Consider the following 21,975-nt stretch of genomic DNA (forward strand, 5'->3'; position numbering starts at 1 on the left):
CTTGTTACATGAAGGTAAAATATGAACCATCCAAACACAGTTAGAATTTTAGTACTTTATATTGCACTTGCCAGGGTAATCTTAGAAACATGCTTATCTGATTTCAAATTGCTTGAACTATAAATGGTGCCCAACAGTTTGTTCTTGATGTTAAGAACAAAGATCTCGCTATTTAATGAACAAAAATAAATCAACATTGTAAAATAAAATTGACTGTTGAGACAAATTACTTGCAATCAAATCTGTGTAGACAAATATAAGTGATGTTGACACATATGAATGTTTCAGTCAAGGCAAAATTTGTCATGCTGTTGTGACCTCTGATCAGATTGGATTCTTTCCAGTAATTGTAACATGCAGTTGGAATGGAGTAGTTGATTTCAATATCACATAAAATATAAATTAATTAGTTATACCCAACTGTCAAGCATCAGAATGGCGACATGGTTGAAAACTTATCGTCACTTACTGTACTTCAAAAGATACTATGTTGTTAAAAGGCAGTATATAAATGTAAGCATTGGTGGAATGGTGTTGATGCCAACACAAAAAATAGAAGAGGAAGGTTATTTATTCTATCTTGGCTCATTTCTCTAGGTAAAACAGTATTACAAGTTTTTCAACAATTTCTTTTTTTTTCCTTCTATGTTTTGGTGTGAGTTTGCCTCAAACATGATGTCTTTGCTGATTTTCTGTGTTATGTAACATAAGAATCTTGGTGTGGATATCATGGCATTGAAGAATCCAACAAACATTTATTACAACTAACAAGCATTAAGCATTAACAACAAGCAAGCATTAGTAGACAGTTGCTTCTCCGACTGGAGGCCTGTGACCAGTGAGTGTGCCACAAGAATAGGTGCTGGGTCCACTGTTTTTCATCATTTATATAAATGATTTGGATGTGAGCACAGGAGATATGATTAGTAAGTTTGCAAAACTGGAGGTGTAGTGGACAGCGAAGAAAGTTACTTCTGAGTACAATAGGATCTTGATCAAATGGGCCAATGGGCCAAGGAGTGGCAGACGGAGTTTAATTTAGATAAATGTGAAGTGCTGCATTTTGGAAAGGCAAATCAGGCCAGGTCTTATACATTTAATGATAAGATCCTGGGGAGTTTGCTGAACAAAGAGACCTTGGAGTGCAGGTTCATAGTTCCTCGAAAGTGGAGTTGCAAGTAGACAGAATAGTGAAGAAGGCAGTTGGTATGCTCGCCTTTATTGGTCAGTGCACTGAGCATAGGAGCTGGGAGGTCATGTTGCGGCTGTACAGAACGCTGGTTGGGCCACTTTTGGAATACTGAGTTCAGTTCTGGTGTCCCTGCTAAAGGAAGAACGTTGTGAAACTTGATAGGGTCCAGAAAAGATTCACAAGGATGTTACCAGGGTTGGAGGATTTGACCTGCAGGGAAAGGCTGAATAGACTGGGGCTATTTTCCCTGGAGTTTCAGAGGCTGAGAGGTAACCTTATAAGAGTTTTATAAAATCATGAGGGGCATGTTCGGGTAAATAGTCAAGGTCTTTTCCCCTGGGTGGGGGGGAGTTCTGAACTAGAGGGCATAGGTTTACGGTGAGAGGGAAAAGATTTCAACTGGACCTAAGGGGCAACTGTTTCACGCAGAGGGTGGTGCATGCATGGAATGAGCTGCCAGAGGAAGTGGTGGGGGCTGGTACATTACAACATTTAAAAGGAAGGGTTTAGAGGGAAATGGGCCAAATGCTGGCAAATGAGACCAGATTAATTTAGGACATCTGGTCGGCATGGACGAGTTAGATTGAAGGGTCTGTTTCTATGTTGTACAGCTCTGTGACTCTATGACATATGCTTCTTGGCTAATATTAAGATATTCATTGCAAACAGAGTTGCATGCTTCTTGTAGAGTGGCATGAGTCAAGTGATTAGAGGTAAGACGGATTATGAGATCTTTATACCTTCAAGCCAAATGCTAAGATACAGTGATGATATCATGGGTGTGTCTCTTGAAGGTACTTGAACATACTGCGTATAAGACGTATATTTTCTTATGTAGAAATTCCACATGATTGTTGACAACAGTCCTAAATTTGTCAGTTTAGACCTATGGTTTTCTTTATGTTTCAACTTGGAATAGTTCTCTGGATTTAGTTCTCCCAACATCTAGGTTATTTTTGTATATTTTTAAGTCGCTTACTTCCACAAAGCTTTCATGTTTCTACACTTTTTCTTTGTAACACGGCTGACTGATTTTTATATCCTTCTTGTTTTAGTGTTTGCTGCTTCACTATTTTGACATGTAAAAGCCACAAATCTACTAATTCCCAAAGGACTTTTAAAATTTACCCTTAGATGTTTCATAGACTGCGTGGGCACAATATTAACTCATTTAAAACCCAACCAACCATGCTGAGATTAAGAGACAACAAGGTGCAAGGCTGGATGAACACAGCAGGCCAAGCAGCATCATAGGAGCAAAAATCAGCCCTTACACAATCCCAGTTTATTTTCTTCAAATATTCAGTGCTTGCCTGTAGTGTCCACTTGCAAAACTTATTTTACAGAAAACCTTTTTCAACTGCAAATCCAATTCTATCTCTGTTTGATATCCCCTCATGCAGACAATTGGTTGCTCTTGCTGGAGGTGGTCATACGCAGGAACCCTAATTAATTGTCCCATTCCTCCAAAACAGACATGTGAAGAATGGTTTTAACACCCCCTGAAGTCACACCTGAGATCAGTTGACTCAGCACAGATCGGACATCAAACTTTGGATCTCCTTGCTAATATGCCCCAGTTATTCACTGAATAAACAAATCTTTAATGATTATATTTCTGATTTCACTACGTCATCTCCTTAATGATGAGGGAACTGAAAGCAATGGATGTCAGTTTTCCTTTCTTTTTACTAATAATCATTGATCTCCATATGCAATATGTATGAGTGTTTTGTCATTCTCTTTTGGTGGAACTTAAATAGGGCTAGAGCTATTTTCAATCATGAATTGTTTTTGACTGTTTCCTTTGATGTTTCATTAACCGAACACCATGTGGAATGGAGTTCTTACAAGCATAATTTTTGTTAGAATTGCATTGAAATATTTTGATTAAAACAGTGACTTGAAGCATGGAACTAAATTTTTTGGGATAATGCTATTTCATTTCAGATCTTCAAAACATTAGATTCAGCAGATAGTTAAAATGTTTATTCAATTGTGCCTGCAGGCTTCTGAAAATTCTGATTCTGAAAAACTTGATGCCAGAAAAGATGCCAGATTTTGAGAATTTTTTTTGAAAGAGGTGCATTATTTAGGAGTTTCTTTGAAAAATAAAATTGCATAACACCTTGTAACAAATTGCACTAATTCCAATTGCATCTCTAACTTTTTTGGACATCTGTCCAAGATGATGTTGCTACTTTTTCTTGATCTTCTTTCGCTAACAGTAATGGCTTTAATTAAATAAAATTGAACTTAGTGGAAACGTGTGAGGACTGTGGCTGAGAATGTGAGATCTTGCTAGTTGCAAGTATATCAATTTCTAGAATAATGCAGTTCAAAACTGCATGTTGGCTGAATTCAGAAGATTTTAAACAAAATCAGCGGAACCATTGTTTCGACTCAACACCAAGGAGCCATTTATTTGGCATACTATGTGGAATGCTAGTAGGTAGGGCTTGTTTTCTTGGTACGCTTATTTCTTCTTGTTTCTCTTCATTGATTAAGTGCTGTATTTTAGGTTCCATTTAAACTCAGTCATTATGAACATGGGCCAGTAACGAAGGAACCTGCAATTTATATTATGCCTTGTGCTTCTCTCAAAATTCAAAAATTAATGTTAATTTAAAAATCCATTAAAGTTGAAAAGATCTGTAAAATAAATAAGATAGGACTGAAACAATCCTGCAAATATTACTCCCAAACAAAAGAATATAACAAACAGGAGCAGAAATAGGCCATTTCGCCACTCCCCCACTCTCTGAGTCTGCTCTGCTTTCAAAAAGTAAAAATCGTTGTTTACCTAATTATGGCATTAACTCCATTTCCTGCCTGCCCTCCCCATAACCTTAGATATATTTCTGATCTACAAGGGAGTCAAACTTGAATATATCAGTTCAAATATGTTTCTCTCTTGCACAAAGTTGCTTTTCCACTGATTCACAATGCTTTGGCTCCATAAAGTACAATCTCCATGCCAAAGTTAGTTTGGTGACCACTTTGCAGAACACCCCATTTGACCTGCAAGCACAACCGTGAGTTCCTAGTTGCTTGTGGTTTTAATTCTTCGCGTTTCTCCCATGCTGACTTTTCAATCCATCCCTTGCTATGATGTTCTACTGAAGCTGAATGATAGCTTGAGAAACAACACCTTACTTTTCAATTCCACTCTGTGCTACCTTTTGGATTCAACATTATGCCAGAACTGTAGATCTTAACCTCTGCTTCTGTCTTCTTCTATGTGTTTTTTTTCTTATATTTCTATCTCTCTTCAGTCCTGATGAAAGGTCATAGGTATGAAACATTAACACCGCTTCTTCTCCACTGATCCTGCCTGACTCGATCAATTTTTCCAGCTGCTTTTTTTTGTTCTTATTCCAGATTTCCAGCACCTTTAGTATTTTGCTTTTGTATTAGATAGCCCAACCTTGGCAGACCCCATCTTTGTACTTGCCTTTCCTGCCAAGTACTGAATATGTTGGCACCTCAGAAATCTATACCTAGCTTTCCTTAAGTCTGTTCGGATTGCTCCAGTTAGATTTCTCTCGACAGCAGCCCTCAACCATTGCCCAATTCAGTGAGATTGCTCTTGCTTAATTCTATTTTTACCTATTCAACTATAGATACAGCATTTCCCAGTGTTTAATATTTTCTCCCAGTGGATATCACCTCTGGAATTCTCAAAGGTCTATCTTTGAACCCTCCTTTTTAAAATGTTTACATCTTATGTGAGAAGACATGGGATCAGCTTCTGTATGTACTCTGGAATAGCCAATCCGATCTCTGTATCACCAGCCTCAACTCCTTCACACTGGCTGTATTGTGAGACTGTTATCCAACAGCCAGTCTTCGATGAGCTGCAGCTTTCTCCAGTTAAATATTGAGAAGACTGAAGCCGCTGTCTTTGGCTTCAGTCATAAATATTATAAACATTGCCATTGAGTCCTCCCCCTTACTGCTGTCATAGATTGAACCAGAATGCCATTTTGCATTTTTCTATATATCCCATTATTGATCACTTTGCAATATGAATATACAAAAAAAAGGACAATTCCAAATGGTCCTCCAATCTGTTGTACCATTCAATAAGATTGTGAACTTATATATCCAGCCTACTTTTCAATATCAATATCATTCAATTCACTTGGTGCCCAAAAACATGCCCATTTACCAGTTAATGAAAACAATAGTATTGCTGAGAAAAGACACTTTATCAAGAGTTTTGGCTTGTACTCAGAACAATTCACAAGCGTACTAATAAAGGGGGAAACCAATATTTATATTGTGTAAGAGGAGAATGCTGGTTGGCTGGCAAATAGACTCTGATTTGTAGACACATTACCATGGAGTCTGCCACAATTAATAATGATTGCCATTTAACTGCCAGACTCTTATTTAGATTTCAAACCAAGCAGGTTGACTCTGATTGGTCAGGCATTGCCCTGACAAATAAACCAGCAAATTGCCGTCACCCGTTTTTGTCAGGATGAAATAGTGCGTGTACACATTCTTTCTGTCTACAAAGCCCTGTGTGTTAATGTATGCAACTTGTAGTACTCACAAGTGCACCACATTGCAAGCCCAACTGACAGTTCTAAATTGGTTGTCAGTGTAATTCTTCACACATAATAATAAATAACCTCCCTTTTTCTTTATAAAAGATAATGCCTCTACATTGAATAAATATTCCAATCATTAACAATTTTCAGCCAAAAAAAAATCAACATATATAGGAGGTAGGAAGGTTGCAAGAGATGTGAGGGGATATAAGTAGGCTGTGACAGATATAAGGGAGAAGGAGGCTGCAATAGGGCTGTGAGATAGAAGGAGTCTAAGAAGGAATTTTGGAGAAAAGGGGGCAGCAAGGGAGGGTGTGAGGGAAAGGGAGGCTGGTGGGAGTTCGAGGGGCAAGATGGAGGAGTTGCAAGAGGATTGTGGTGAATGAATGCTTGCAAGAGGAATATGGGCAAAAGAGGAGATTACAGGTCGTGTAATGAGTTTGGAGGAGGCAGCTGCAAGAAAGAAGGCGGTGAAGAGGGAGGGTGCAAAAGACAGAATAATTTTTAAAGCATCAATAATGAAACAACTACCTGAAATGCTTTAAAATGCTGAGATAATGTGAATTGCTTTTCATGTGAAATCTCCAAATAAGGGCAGTATAAGTTCTGGTGCAATTATATTTGGGGGTGGGGGGGGGAAGTAGTGGAACTTACTGTAATGAATACTGTCAGTTGGTACATATAAGTCTGCAATTGAGATCCAAGATGCAATAGATAGGGTTATAACCGCCCAGTTAAATTTTCAGCTTTGTGCATGTACGATTGAAATGCATTAACTCATTCTGTCCCGCAAGTGTGTCCAGCTGGTGATTTTTGGTGTGTAGAGGTGTGTGTCAGTTACTTTGGAAATAACTTCTGTTAACTTATGCCTCTTGTCTTGTTCTGAATACTATGACTGTAAAATTAAAGCTTCCCTTACATGTCATGGTTTTAAGTTTAAATGGGAGTTGATAATCATTGAGAGCATTAATAAATTATTTTGGTCTGTGTCGGTGTTGAGTACATAGAACATAGAACATAGAACATTACAGCGCAGTACAGGCCCTTCGGCCCTCGATGTTGCGCCGACCTGTGAAACCAATCTGAAGCCCATCTAACCTAAACTATTCCATTATCATCCATATGTTTATCCAATGACCATTTAAATGCCCTTAAAGTGGGCGAGTCTACTATTTTTGCAGGCAGGGCATTCCACGCCCTTACTACTCTCTGAGTAAAGAACCTACCTCTGACATCTGTCCTATATCTATCACCCCTCAATTTAAAGCTATGTCCCCTCGTGCTAGCCATCACCATCCGAGGAAAAAGGCTCCCACTGTCCACCCTATCTAATCCTCTGATCATCTTGTATGTCTCTATCAAGTCACCTCTTAACCTTCTTCTCTCTAACAAAAACAGCCTCAAAACCCTCAGCCTTTCCTCATAAGACCTTCCCTCCATACCAGGCAACATCCTGGTAAATCTTCTCTGCATCCTTTCCAATGCTTCCACATCCTTCCTATAATGCGGTGACCAGAACTGTACGCAATACTCCAAGTGCGGCCGCACCAGAGTTTTGTACAGCTGCAACATGACCTCATGGCTCCGAAACTCAATCCCTCTACCAATAAAACCTAACATACTGTACGCCTTCTTAACAACGCTATCAACTTGGGTGGCAACTTTCAGTGATCTATGCACATGGACACCGAGATCTTTCTGCTCATCCACACTACCAAGAATCTTACCATTAGCCCAGTACTCTGTATTCCTGTTACTCCTTCCAAAGTGAATCACCTCACACTTTTCCGCATTGAACTCCATTTGCCACCTCTCAGCCCAGCTCTGCAGCTTATCTATGTCCCTCTGTAACCTGCAACATCCTTCCGCACTATCCACAACTCCACCGACTTTGGTGTCATCCGCAAATTTACTTCTACGCCCTCATCCAGGTCATTTATAAAAATGACAAACAGCAGTGGCTCCAAAACAGATCCTTGCGGTACACCACTAGTAACTGAACTCCAGGATGAACATTTCCCATCAACCACCACCCTCTGTCTTCTTACAGCTAGCCAATTTCTGATCCAAACCGCTAAATCACCCTCAATCCCATGCCTCCGTATTTTCTGCAATAGCCTACCATGGGGAACCTTATCAAATGCTTTACTGAAATCCAAATACACCACATCAACCGCTTTAGCCTCATCCACCTATTTGGTCACCTTCTCGAAGAACTCAATAAGGTTTGTGAGGCACGACCTACCCTTCACAAAACCGTGTTGACTATCCCTAATCAAATTATTCCTTTCTAGATGATTATAAATCCTATCTCTTATAATCCTTTCCAACACTTTACCCACAACTGAAGTAAGGCTCACTGGTCTATAATTACCAGGGCTGTCTCTACTCCCCTTCTTGAACAAGGGGACAACATTTGCTAGTCTCCAGTCTTCTGGCACTATTCCTGAAGACAATGACGACATAAAGATCAAAGCCAAAGGCTCTGCAACCTCCTCTCTAGCTTCCCAGAGAATCCTAGGATAAATCCCATCCGGCCCAGGGGACTTATCTATTTTCACACCTTCCAGAATTGCTAACACCTCCTCCTTATGAACCTCAATCCCGTCTAGTCTAATAGACTGTATCTCAGTATTCTCCTCGACTACATTGTCTTTTTCCTGTGTGAATACTGACGAAAAATATTCATTTAGCACCTCTCCTATCTCTTCGGACTCCACGCGCAACTTCCCACTACTGTCCTTGACCGGCCCCAATCTTACTCTAGTCATTCTTTTATTCCTGACATACCTATAGAAAGCTTTAGGGTTTTCCCTGATCCTACCTGCTAAAGACTTCTCATGTCCCCTCCTGGCTCTTCTTAGCTCTCTCTTTAGGTCCTTCCTGGCTAACTTGTAACTCTCAAGCACCCTAAATGAGCCTTCACACCTCATCTCTCCATAAGCCTCCTTCTTCCTCTTGACAAGAGATTCAACTTCTTTAGTAAACCACGGTTCCCTCGCTCGACCACTTCCTTCCTGCCTGACAGGTACATACTTCTCAAGGACACGCAGTAGCTGTTCCTTGAAGCAAGCTCCACATTTCAATTGTGCCCAGCCCCTGCAGTTTCCTTCTCCATCCTATGCATCCTAAATCTTGCCTCATCGCCTCATAATTGCCTTTCCCCCAGCTATAACTCTTCCCCTGCTTTATATACCGATCCCTTTCCATCGCTAAAGTAAACGTAACCGAATTGTGGTCACTATCACCAAAGTGCTCTCCTACCTCCAAATCTAACACCTGGCCTGGTTCATTACCCAGTACCGAATCCAATGTGGCCTCACCTCTTGTTGGCCTATCTACATACTGTGTCAGGAAACCCTCCTGCACACATTGGACAAAAACTGACCCATCTGAAGTACTCGAACTATAGCGTTTCCAGTCAATATTTGGAAAGTTAAAGTCCCCCATAACAACTACCCTGTTACTTTCGCTCCTATCCAGAATCATCTTTACAATCTTTTCCTCTACATCTCTGGAACTTTTCGGAGGCCTATAGAAAACTCCCAACAGGGTGACCTCTCCTTTCCTGGTTCTAACCTCAGCCCATACTACCTCAGTAGACGAGTTGTCATCAAACGTCCTTTCTGCCACCGTAATACTGTCCTTGACTAACAATGCCACACCTCCCCCTCTTTTACCACCTTCCCTGATCTTACTGAAACATCTAAACCCCGGAACTTGCAACAACCATTCCTGTCCCTGCTCTATCCATGTCTCCGAAATGGCCACAACATCGAAGTCCCAGGTACCAACCCATGCTGCAAGTTCACCCACCTTATTCTGGATGCTCCTGGCATTGAAGTAGACACACTTCAAACCACCTTCCTGCCTGCCGGTACACTCCTGCGACCTTGAAACCTTATTTATGACCTCACTACTCTCAACCTCCTGTACACTGGAGCTACAATTCAGGTTCCCACCCCCCTGTTGAATTAGTTTAAACCCTCCCGAAGAGCATTAGCAAATTTCCCCCCAAGGATATTGGTACCCCTCTGGTTCAGGTGTAGACCATCCCGTTTGTAGAGGTCCCACCTACCCCAGAATGAGCCCCAATTATCCAGGTATCTGAATCCCTCCCTCCTGCACCATCCCTGTAGCCACGTGTTCAACTGCTCTCTCTCCCTATTCCTCGCCTCGCTAGCATGTGGCACGGGTAACAAACCAGAGATAACAACTCTGTTTGTTCTAGCTCTAAGCTTCCACCCTAACTCCTTGAATTTCTGCCTTACGTCCCCATCCCTTTTCCTACCTATGTCGTTGGTGCCTAATACTCTATACGTAAACATAAGAAGAAAAGGTTTTGTTACTGTGTTGCAGTCTCACCTAATTGGTTATTGAGAATAAGATGTCAATAAAATATTAAGAGGACCCCTCAAAAAAGAAAAATTATTTTGACCTGTGGAGCCATGTCTCACTGAGTGATTGCATGTTTTGGTTGTATCAGTAATTTGACGTCAAGTTGGTATCGTCAAGTTGTGCCACACTGAAGCATGGATTACACGTGTTGCAATTCTGGAATTTCAAAGTCAGAAAATGTTATAACTTATAACTACTTGAGGGTGATGAGACGGAACAGATGGCCCAGGAGTCAGGTAACACAGAAACTTTTAAAGATACATTGATAGATGTTTGAAACAGTGGACAGTTGAAAGAGGGTGGCTTGTCAAAACTTTCCAGTTTTACACTTTGTTTGTGGTCTTTGCATAAGCTGAAAAGTCATTTTGAGTGTTTGTAAAGGTCCTATCATTTTTTTATCCCCCTCAATGATGACTTCCCTTTAAGTGAATGCATTTATTTAAAGTGGAGTCTCAGACTGTTGAAGCGTATGTGGTCGTTCAATTTCTACACTAATATGTAACAAATATTGCAACAAAGAAAATCTGTGTGTGAATGTGCAAAACTAGGAGAAATTTGGTGACTGGACTAATGTAAACAAAATGTTGATCCAGACTCTAGAAATAAACTTAGGAAAGGAGAACATGCAGAAGTATTCTTGAAAGTTCAGCAAAAACATACAACTGACTAGATGTAGCAACTCTGTAAAGGAAATGCACAGTTTTGAGGGATAGACTGTGGGATTACAAAACACCAAAAGAATTTGCTGTACTTGGAGCTGATCTGACTCACTGGGTTGAAATTTGCATCCTATATTACAAATTAAACTCTTCTCTGCAAAGTAATAGAATAGAAATAAATGGTTATTTATAATGTTCAAATCTAAAACTGTTAATTTTACAGGGGTTATTTATTAAATAACAGACCAGTTGAAAAGTATTATACCATGTCTAATATACTTTTATGCTAACTTTAAGTTGTTAAAACTAACAGCCTCTGTTATGACTGCAATGTGTAATTGCTGTAAATAAGCATAAGCCAGATGGTAATTAGAGTTCAGTTCGTTTTTGCTGAGAGATTTGATGATTGCTTGGTATTTAAAAATTCTTGATGTGACAGTTTATGGCTAGAAACTTGTTTAATATGTATTAAGAATGTTTTAAAGGAGTCTTTAATAATTTGCATCCGTTGTAAAGGGATCAGTTGTAATTTTCTTGGATAACAAGAAATGTTGGTCAATGTGACCTGATCACATTTGACCTAGAAACAGCATCAGTAGTAAAGGTACTGATGCCACATGAACTGACTGGTCAGACACACAGGACAGCTTTGAAAAGGAGAGCTGAAGACTGAAGATGATAGCAAACAAATAACAAAAACAGAAAGGGGGATAGACAGAATTCCTGTGAGGAGGAGGAGTCTTGCTCTTGGAAGAAGTCAGCCTTTCTGTTTGGCAGAAGCTCTTGCAGGCAATGATGACTGTCTGTCTGTGTGAAGTTTGCACATACTCTCCTTGACTGCTTGGGTTTCTGCCCAAGTGCTCCAGTTTCCTCCCACAGCCTAACGCTGTAGTGGTTAGGTGGATTGGCCATGCTAAATTGCCCGTTGTGTCCAGGGATGTGCAGGTTAGGTAGCTTATCCATGATAAATGCAGTGTTATGTGTAGGGGGTTGCTGGGTCAATGGCAGAACCATGACTGGGACAATCAATTGGGAATAAGTCAATCTGAGCAAATCTGAGGAACTTGTTGCTGTAGACAACAGTGTAATTTGTCTTAGAAATGGGGGTAAATGAACTTACTAGGACATGGCTTTTTTTTAAATTGTACAAATAACTTGAAGTAAATATGACAATGAAAATTACAGAAAGGATGAACCAAAGAAAGTACATGAACAAAAACAGCAGGACAAATCCAACGCAGCCATTTATTGTCCTACCAATCTAATCTATCTTGAGGATAGTGGTAGAGGGGGTCATCAACAGTGCTATCAAGTGGCACTTGAAAACGAATAACCTGCTTACTGATGAACAGTTTGGATTCTCCCAGAGATACTCAACAAGAAGCACTGCAGCAGCTTACCAAGGCTCCCTCAACAGGACCTTCCAAACCAGTCAGCTAGAAGGACAGGGGTGGTAGATGCATGGGAAGACCACCACCTGCCAGTTCCACTCTAACTCTCACATTCAAACAACCAGAAGTGGAACTACATCAATCTTCCTTTCACTGTTGTTGGCTCAATATCCCAGAACTACCTTCCTAAAAGCAGTTTCAATGCCCTTACGCCCCATTATCTGCAGCAGCTCATGAAGTCGGGTCATCACCACATTCTCCAGGGCAGTTAATGATGGGCAATAATTGCTGAACTAGCTAGAGCCACCCACATTTCATGAATGAATTAAAAAAAACCTAAAATATTGTGTGCATCTCAATCTGACCTGCCACTTTTAATGAGTTACACACATGTATACCCTTTGTTTTAAACAGTGTTGTGTCTTTTTTTTTTCTATTAAAATAAATCATTTAGCTCTTCTCTGCATTAAATTTCATTTGCCATTTATTGACCTATTCCACCAACTGTCTATGCCCATTTGAAGTTTTACACAATCCTCCTCGGGGTTTGTAATCCTTTCAAGTTTAGTATCTTCCACACATTTGGAATTTATGTTGAAACCAACTGTGTTGAACAATAACTTGAACACATCACCTTAAAAGTTTTTAACATAATTTAGTGGGTAGTGATGACTTTCTGATGAAATTACAGCAGCTGAACATGGTCCAATTCAACAGAGTCAACTTGATGTACGAAGAGGAAATCATGTTTGAGAAACCTAATTGAGCTTTTGCAGGTATTACTGGCAGAGTGAATAAGGAAAAACTCATTCATGTGGTGTATTCAGATTATCAGAAATTTTTTGATAAAGTTCCATACAGGAGGTTAATAAACAAAATTAAAGCACATGGCATCATGGTGATGTACAAAGCACTAATTAGATTGATTAGCAGATAGAAAGCGGGGAGTAGTAATCTCAGATTGATAGGCTGTAACCAATGAAATAACACAAGGATCATTACTGATCAGTATTGGGCCCTGCCTGTTCACAATCTATGTCAATGATAAGGATGTCAGGCCTATTGTAATATTTCCAAGTTTGCGGTTAATACAAGACTTGGTGAGAATGTAAGTTGTAAAGAGACTTCAAAATAATTTAGGCTGAGTGAGTGGGAAGAGCAAGACAGATGCAATATAATTTGGGTATATGAGGTTATCAAATTTGATAAGAGGAACAAAAGTGCAGAGTATTTCTTTAAATGCCTGTATTCACCAAATTTAGAAAGAATGAAATCCAATCTCATAGAACATTAGTGAATTCTTAAAGGAATAGACAAAGTAGGTGCAGAAAGGATGTTACCCTGGCAGTGGGGTCTAGAGCCGAGGACGCAATCTCAGAATAAAAGTCAAACCATTTAGGCCTGAGATGAGGAGGGATTTCTTCACTCAGAGGGTGGAAAATCTTTAGAATTCTTTACTCTAGAGTGATGTGGAAGTTCAAGCATTAAGTTCAAGACCGAGATTGATAGATTTCCAGTTAATAATGATAACAAGGGATATGGAGATACTGCAGAAATATGGGTCGAGGTAGATGATCAGCCATGACTTAGAATACCAAGGTAGGCTCGAGAGGCTGAATGGACTACCCATGCTCTTATGTTCCATTTCTGTAGAAATTATAATGAACAGTATTTTCATCTTTGAGGTGGGCAGACAGAGTCAGGAAATTTCAGGAGAGTGCCCGCAAGGATAGGATTTTGGAGGGGAATGTAAGTAGGAATTGGTCCCAGTGCTTCCAGAAAGATTTGGAGGCTGCCACAGAGCTGCTGGGTACCAAAATTAACTGTTTAAAAGGCCAACCTTAGGCCTTTGGATTTTGATCTTAGTTTTTAATAAAACAGTAATGTCCTCTAACCCTCAGTGCTCCTAACATCCCTCAGCCTTCTTTGAATCCTCATGTCCCATCTATGCCACTTTGTGCACACTATCCACCCCTCTTGGCCCTTCATAGTTTTCATGCCAAGCTATGGCAGTTCCATTCCATTCAGCCAGTATACACATTATAGAACCAATAATCCCGATGGTGACTGTAGGATGTATTGAAAAGGTAATTTTTTTAAATTCATTAATCCACAAAAATTATTTTTACAATAGTTAATAAAATATCAATCATCCAGACCAGTTCATTTATCAATAACAGAAACTATAAGCACCTAAAACCTCTTTATCTTGTATGAATAAACATTGCACTAATGACAGAACATGTCAGAGAGCTAGCCAGGAATTTTCCCCTGTGGCCCAACTGTTTCAACACTCTAGTGGATGAGTCACTCTCAGCCAAACTCATTATGCAAAGACTTCTAATTCATATTATTAAAATGCAGAGACACCAGTTTATATGTAAATATTATCCTGTTTAATAACCCATTATTTGAGTACAAGACCGTAGGGAGATGTGTTTTCAAAAATCCTACTAATTCAATTATTTGACATTGTAATCAAATGTCACATTGTTGAACAGCTTGAACTATTGAATATCTTTAGCGTTATTCTTTCATAGTACTCATTTCCTGTCATTTATCTTTCAGGGCAGAAAAGCTTCAGCTGCTGAATCACAGACCATTAACTGCAGTGGAGATACAGTTGGTAAATTAAATTTATTTAATTTCATCAAAAGATAGAAAAAATGCAAAATCATTCACAATTTCAGAAAAAATACTTCTTTGACTATGAGAAAAGAAAGTGAAATTCACACAGTGGATCGGTATATACATGTGTCACTCAGTGTCATATTGAGTCATAAGACAGGATGGCCCCCAGAAGTCCATAATGAAAACAGATCACTGAGGATGATAATGGTATTCATCTAAGTCATGTTCCTGCTCCAAAACAAAGCCATAAACAGCTTCTGGATGGATTTTTTTTAGAAAAAGAATGTCAAGGTTTGGTTGCATCAGAGAATAAAGAGTACATGTGAGACATTCCTCCAGAATAAGACACTGCTTTAAGGAAAGAGGGTGTGATAAATCTACAGTCAAATTAATTGCTATGTGTATCAGTTCCTTTACATTTCCGAAAAGGAAGCACAACTTTGAGCTATTATTACTGATTTCTGCAATAGGGGTTCAAGCCACTTCTAGAATCCTGTGTCACTGTTTTCAGAAAATTAAATTGGAAGCTTTCCTACAATTTTATGACAGATACATCTGTTTTTCGAAAGCAAAGTCAGTGAGCATTGAGCCAGTTCAATGACCTCTCGGGCCTGTTTTCCAATTCGAAACTTTAGAAAGCGTATAGATTCAAAGGATGTGTTTTTCAGTTCAGTATATTGAAAATGATAACAAATAGAGTACCTGACTATTGATGGAAAGTTTTGAAATTGTCAGCTAAATGACCCACTTTAATCAGTAGCTTCTGTATGTTCTATATTAAAATAATATAAACTGTAAATGCGGACTGGTCAGTCTGAGTTTTATAAAGATGATGCAGTTGCTTAATCCTCTGAGGAGGTGAGTCTTTTAATTCCTTCACTCATTTGTGAAATCAGGACTTTTAGTTTTGAACTCAATTTGGTAAGAATTCAACAGGACTGGACAAGAAATCAAAGGTATGCAAAAATAATGACAATGATCAACTTTTCTCTTAGTCAGAGAATAAACATTCTTAAAGCTAAAGCAAGAGTGTTTTCTTGACTTTTGTCTGGTTCATTGAATTGAAGACAGCTTAGATTGCATTGCCTGCACTTTCATTTACTTTCTCACAGAGTGCAGTGTTTTGTGTTTCTTCTGTTCACCCTACATTTATTCAACCTTTCTGAGAGCCGTGCATGTTTTCAGTTTTCACTCCAGTGAGAATTTATATCTAAAACTTTACCTCATCTTTACTTTTTATAGAAACTGGATTTATACTGTCTAGTATTTTCAGAATTTGCTGTTTTTTCTTTCATTTTGTCATTTTTAGCATAACATTTGCCTTCCAGGAGCTTTAGTCCTCAAGTGCTAGCTTTTCATGCTTTATATTTTGACATCACATCTATTTTATTCTATTCATCATCAGTGTTATTCCGTTCTCTTGCTTGTGTCTACTTGCCAAGATCTACTTTTACAGCCATATCTCCATTCTCAGCACCTGCTTTGACTTCAAATACATTCCACTTTGATCTCAGCTTTTTCTTTCAGATCTACTCGTTCATTTTGTGATAGTCAATCCTCTCAGCTTTTTGTGCAATCATTTGTACTCAGCATGTGCTCTTAACTTCTTGTTTTGTAACATCAATTTAATTTGACCCATGGCAGTCTTGGTTCTTCATCCTGAATCATTCCCCAGTCCATCCAAAGAGACTGATAACTTCTAAAAAAAAAAAATTCAAACGTCCAGGGAATGGCTAAAGATCATATGATAACATTTCAAGTTTTAAGACTTTCTTGTTGCATTTCATTTGTGTGTTACATAAGTTGTCTACTGTATTAATGCTTAGTTAATTTCAATAGGTAACTACAGAAAAGATTTCCCATTTAATGTTTTAGATCAGAAATCTCCCCCTGCAGTTATGCTTTACTCTGTTATTTGAGTGGGCATTTTGTTGTGCAGGAGCCAGTCTGAAGTAATTCTTAACTCCGTATCCTTTTTCCAGCTAGCTAACTTCATTACTTGAACTGACTTGCATAGCGTGTGCTACGCTGAAGATCCCTCCCTCTAGACATAGTTAGATAGATCTTCCGGATGTATTTAAGACCCTCACAATTACGGTCTCTTCAATCCAAGCATGAACTCCAGCCCACATTTGGTGTGGTGAAAAATAGCGACTGGCTGCATTAATCTCTGTCTTTGATTTAAGCCCTTCAGACATACCCTGTCATGACAATTTTGGCTGAGTAAAACAGCATTAAATCAGATTGTAAAGGAAGGATATGTATAAATTCAGTTAAGAAGATGGTTAGCAATTAGGTTTTATGAAACAGTAATTCTTGAACAACCAGTCTGAAGAAGTCATAAACATAACAATATTAATAAAGAAAAAATTTGTGTGCCAATCAAATCATTCAATAGTTTTTTTTTTGGAAGATAATTTATCAGTCATTTCTTGGAGCTTGTTTTGCGAAGTTTTAAACCAAATAAATGTTAAAAGAAATAGCTTCGTCATAACACATCATAAATTGTCTAAGTGCTTCTTAATAATCTCATTGATATTTGTACTTGAAGATCTGACATTCTCACAAACATCTGGGCTTCAATGTGATACTTTTGCATTTCTTATGATTCAGCTCTAGTGCCAAAGCTGAGCATGTACAATGTGCAGTTTCCACGGATCATTAGCAGCATTTAGTTGCCTTTAGTGTTCCTCATAAGCTTCCAGCTATATTAATTATGTTATTTTTTAAACTAATTTTGAAGAAAACTTGAGGATAAATTTTATTATTCTGGTTTAGGTATAAAGCTTGTCTATATTTGTGTGCATGTGTGTCTGATATGGGTAGATTAAAAAATGTGGTACAATGTACACTGCTGCTGTAGCTTATGTTTATCTTCGTATTATAAAAATTCTATCTCTTTCTACATTTCTTGTGAATAGTATCTCTGTGGAAAATAATTTCATTTTGACTTTTTTTTAAAGTGCTGTCAATGCCGTTAACATCAAATCATTTGTTGGTTTTTGATTAAAATCATAGATATCTACAGTACAGAAAAAGTCCCATCAGCTATCGCATCAACTCAGGTCAAAAATAATTACCTAACTATTCTAATCCCATTTTTAAGCACTTGGCCCAAAGCCTTGGATGTCTTGGCATCGCAAGTGCACATACTTGGTAAATGTTATGAGGGTTTCTGCCTCTACCCTTACAGGCAGTGAGCTCCAGATTCCCACCACCTTCCAGGTGAAATCAATTTTCTTCTCATCCCCTCTGAACCTCCAGGCTCTTACCTTGAATCTGTGTCCCCTGATCATGCCCCCTCCACCAAGTGGAAAGGTTTCTTGCTGTCTATAACCCTCATAATTTTTACATATCTCAATCATGTAGCCTCTCAGTCACCTCTGCTACAGGGAAAACAACCCCAGTATGTCCAAGATAGTAGGAACTGCCGATGCTGGAGAATCTGAGGTAACAAGGTGTAGAGCTGGATGAACACAGCAGGCCGAGGAGCATCAGAGGAGCAGGAAAGCTGACGTTTTGGGTCTGGACCCTTCTTCAGAAATGATTTCTTGTTATCCTTGTTATCCTTGTTATCCCGGTATGTCCAATCTCTCTTCATAAATAAAAATTTTCCAGCTTCCTGGTAAATCTCCTCTGCACCCTCTCCAGTGCAATCACATCCCTCCTATAATGTGATTCCAGAACTGCACACAGTACTCCAGTTGTGGCCTAACCAATTTTGTATTCAATTCCAGCATAACATCCTAACTCTTAAAATCTCTGCCTTGGCTAATGAAGGCAAGTATCTATATGCCTTCTTAACCACTTTTTCCACCTTTTTTGCTACCTTAAGTAACCGTATAACATGCATGCCAAGATCCCGCTGATTCTCGGTGCACCCCACATTCCCTTGCCTTGTTTGTCCTGCCCAATTGCATCACCACACTTACCTGGATAGAATTCTGTTTGTCACTGATCAGCCCATCCACATCCTTGGTAACCTAAAGCTATCCTTCTCACCATTTACCACTCCACCAAGTTTTGTCTCATCCTGAAAATTGATGATCAACCCTCCAACATTCAAGTCTATATCATTTATATATACCACAAGCAACAAAGGCCCCAGCACTAATCCCTAAGGAGCCCTACTGGACACAATTTCCAGTCACACAAACAGCCCTCAATCATCACCCTCTGATTCCTGCTACTTGGTCAATTCTGGATCCAGTTAGCCAAATTTCCTTGGATCTCATGGGCTATCGGTCTCCCATGCAGGACCTTATCAAAGCCTTGCTGAAACCCAAGTAGGTTACATTGAATTCATTGCCCTCATCTGTGTTCTTGGTTACCAGTTCACAGAATTCAATCAAGTTGGACAGAATTGACATCTCTTAACAAAACCATGCTGACTGTTCTTAATTAATCCTTCCGTCTCCAAATGCAGACTAATTCTGACCCTCAGAATTGCTTCCAGTAATTTCCCCACCACTGAAGTTAGTCTGACTGACCTGTAGTTTTTATCTCTTGAATACTGGTACCACATTGGTTGCCCGCCAGTTCTCTGGCACCTCTCCCGTGACCGGGGAGGAATTGAAAATTATTCCCAATGCCCCTGCTATTTCCTCCCTTGCCTCAACAGCCTGGGATATGCATCATCTGACTCTGGAGATTTTTGAGTGTTTGCAGACCACTCAGAACCTCTTCTCTGTCTATACTAATTTCTTTAAGCATATCAAAGTCCGTTTGCCAGATTTCTATAATCACACTGCCCTTCTCTCTGTGAACACCGACACCAAGTCTTCATTTAGAACCCTACCTACATCCTGTGGCTCCATCCACAAATTACCACTGTGGTCCTTAATGGGCCCTACTCTTTCCTTAGTTGTCCTTTTATCCTTGAAGTACTTGTAAAATAACTTAGGATTTTCCTTTATTTTACCTACAATCATTCTTTCATGCCCCTTTTTACTCACCACATTTTTTTTTTTACCTTTTCCATCGCACATCAGTCTGCTGATTTGAGCCCTCAGAATCTTTAAACAAAACTTTAATTTTAAAGAAAAGCTGGATTTTCCTGGCAACTGATGTCGGGATATTTTACTGCTGCTCTTTAAATGTGGAAATACTGTACAAAGACTGAGTGTGTTTTTCTTATTTGAGTCTTAGACTCTCCTTCTGCCCCAAACCCCAACAGACTGTCTGGTCTATAGAAGGTCCTAGCACAAATCCTACTGCTCTTCTGCTTGGCTGCCAAATAGTCAAGTAAAAGGAAAAGTGAGCAAATGTTTATCCTGTTTCCACCTCCATTATATTCTTACACTAGGTCTGCACTTATTCCATAAACAAATTCAGTGACAGGGAAGTCACAGAAATTTATCACATATGTCTGATGTTCCCTTTCTACTGTTTTAATGATTGCATTACCTTATACTTTCCTGAATGAGTCAATGTTTTAATGAAAATTGTTGCAAGAGGAATTTCAGAAAATCACATTAATCCTTACGACTCCTTTATTGTACAAATGGATCTTGGAATCAAGCACTTTTTTTTTCTACTTGACCATATCTAGGAGTCTGTGATAGCTCAAAATAATTATGAAATATTATAATTGGTTTTGCTAACATTTCAGAAATACTTTAGTTACTGAAAATAAACTGTTTCAACATAGTTTAAATTTTTTAGATATTGAACTTTTAAATTAATGTATTTTGGGACTTCCTGTTGCCAGATAGTGCTTGTAGAAATTCTTGACAATAAATTAAAATTTAATTTAATAAAATTTAATAATTTTCATAAGCAAATGTCAGATTATCTGTTCTAATATTCCAGATGGTAGAAGAGAGTGAAGAAAGATTAACGGAAGAACAGATAGAGGAGCTTCTACAGACAATCAATAGCATTCTGCCAGGGGACCCTGATGAGCAAGCTGCAACTCGGCAGCAGGAAGATGTGGATATGGTCACTGAAGAGAAAGGAAACCAATAGACAGAAACTTAACAGAACCCAGTCAATACACACTATTCCTATTCAGGAAATGTTTTGATGATTGATCTACCTTGGCTTTGGTATTTAAACCCCATTGACTGTACTTGGATTCAAGCATACCGTAATAGTAATTTCAGATACTGTACAGATGTTTTCAGTTATGTTCATACTATCCAGTATGAGACATAAGCTATGACTGATGAGTGTTTATCTTAACCCAGAACTAATGTTTTTACTTTACAAATAGTGCAAAAACCACAATACTTAAACCTGCATAGCTATAAATTTGGTTAAAACTGACTAAATGTGTACCTTACACACTTATAGTTAGTCTATGAAAGAAATTTTTCTAAACTAGCTTACAAAGGGACATATGTGCAGAATTGAGAAAGAAATGCTTAATTGTGCATTTTATAAACATATTAAAGATTCTATATTGGAAACTGTATCGTTAAATAAACTGAAACAACACATCTGGTATAAGTCCCTAAAAATATTCTGCCAAAAAGTGAAGTTTGAAAGCATTTTGTAAAGCTGCTAAAATAAATGTGCATTGTTATATCAATTTTTTTTTAAAGATCAAGGAGGAATTAGTTCAAAGTACCTATTCACAACATATATGAATGATTTAGAAGAGTGAACTAAACGTAATATCGCCAAGTTTGCAACACAACTCAAAGCTGGGTGCGAGCGTGATCTGTGAGGAGGATGCTGAGGTGTGATATGGACAAGTTGAATGAGTGGGCAAGTGCATGGCAGATGAAGTATAATGTGCATAAATGTGAGGTTATCGACTTAGGTAGCAAAAACAGGAGGTCAGATTATTATCTGAATTTATTACTGTGGTGATAGATTGGGAAAGGGGGGTGGGGGGATACAACAAAACCTGGATGTCCTTGTATGCCAGATACTGAAAGTAAGCATGTAGATGAAGCAGGCAGTGAAGAAGGTAAATGGTATGTTGGCCTTCATAGCAAGTGGATTTGAGTTCAGGAGTAGGGATGACTTGCTCCACTTGTTCAGGGCCTTGGTGAGACCACATCTGGAGTATTGAGTGCAGTTTTGATCTCTTTATTTGAGGAAGGATTCTCTGGCTACAGAGGAAAAGCAAAGGTTTACCAGACTCATTCCTTGGATGACTGGACTGATGAATGAAGAGTGATAGGGATTGGTCAGGA

General features: G+C 38.8%; 1 protein-coding gene across 2 annotated transcripts in view; it reads left to right on the plus strand.

Annotated features, from left to right (window-relative positions):
- Positions 1-21,362, plus strand: part of LOC109914538 (calcitonin gene-related peptide-receptor component protein) — a 78,528-nt gene extending 57,166 nt beyond the window's left edge. For both annotated transcript variants that reach the window (XM_020514132.2, XM_048612652.1), the window contains exons 5-6: positions 14,768-14,825; positions 20,642-21,362. In XM_020514132.2, coding sequence (XP_020369721.1) covers positions 14,768-14,825; positions 20,642-20,797 — 214 coding nt within the window. In that variant the 3' untranslated portion in view covers positions 20,798-21,362. The remainder of the gene's footprint in view (positions 1-14,767; positions 14,826-20,641) is intronic.
- The last annotated feature ends 613 nt before the right edge of the window (positions 21,363-21,975 follow it).

Source organism: Rhincodon typus, chromosome 26 (genome assembly GCF_021869965.1).
Source record: "Rhincodon typus isolate 14 chromosome 26, sRhiTyp1.1, whole genome shotgun sequence".
NCBI classification, from domain to species: domain Eukaryota; kingdom Metazoa; phylum Chordata; class Chondrichthyes; order Orectolobiformes; family Rhincodontidae; genus Rhincodon; species Rhincodon typus.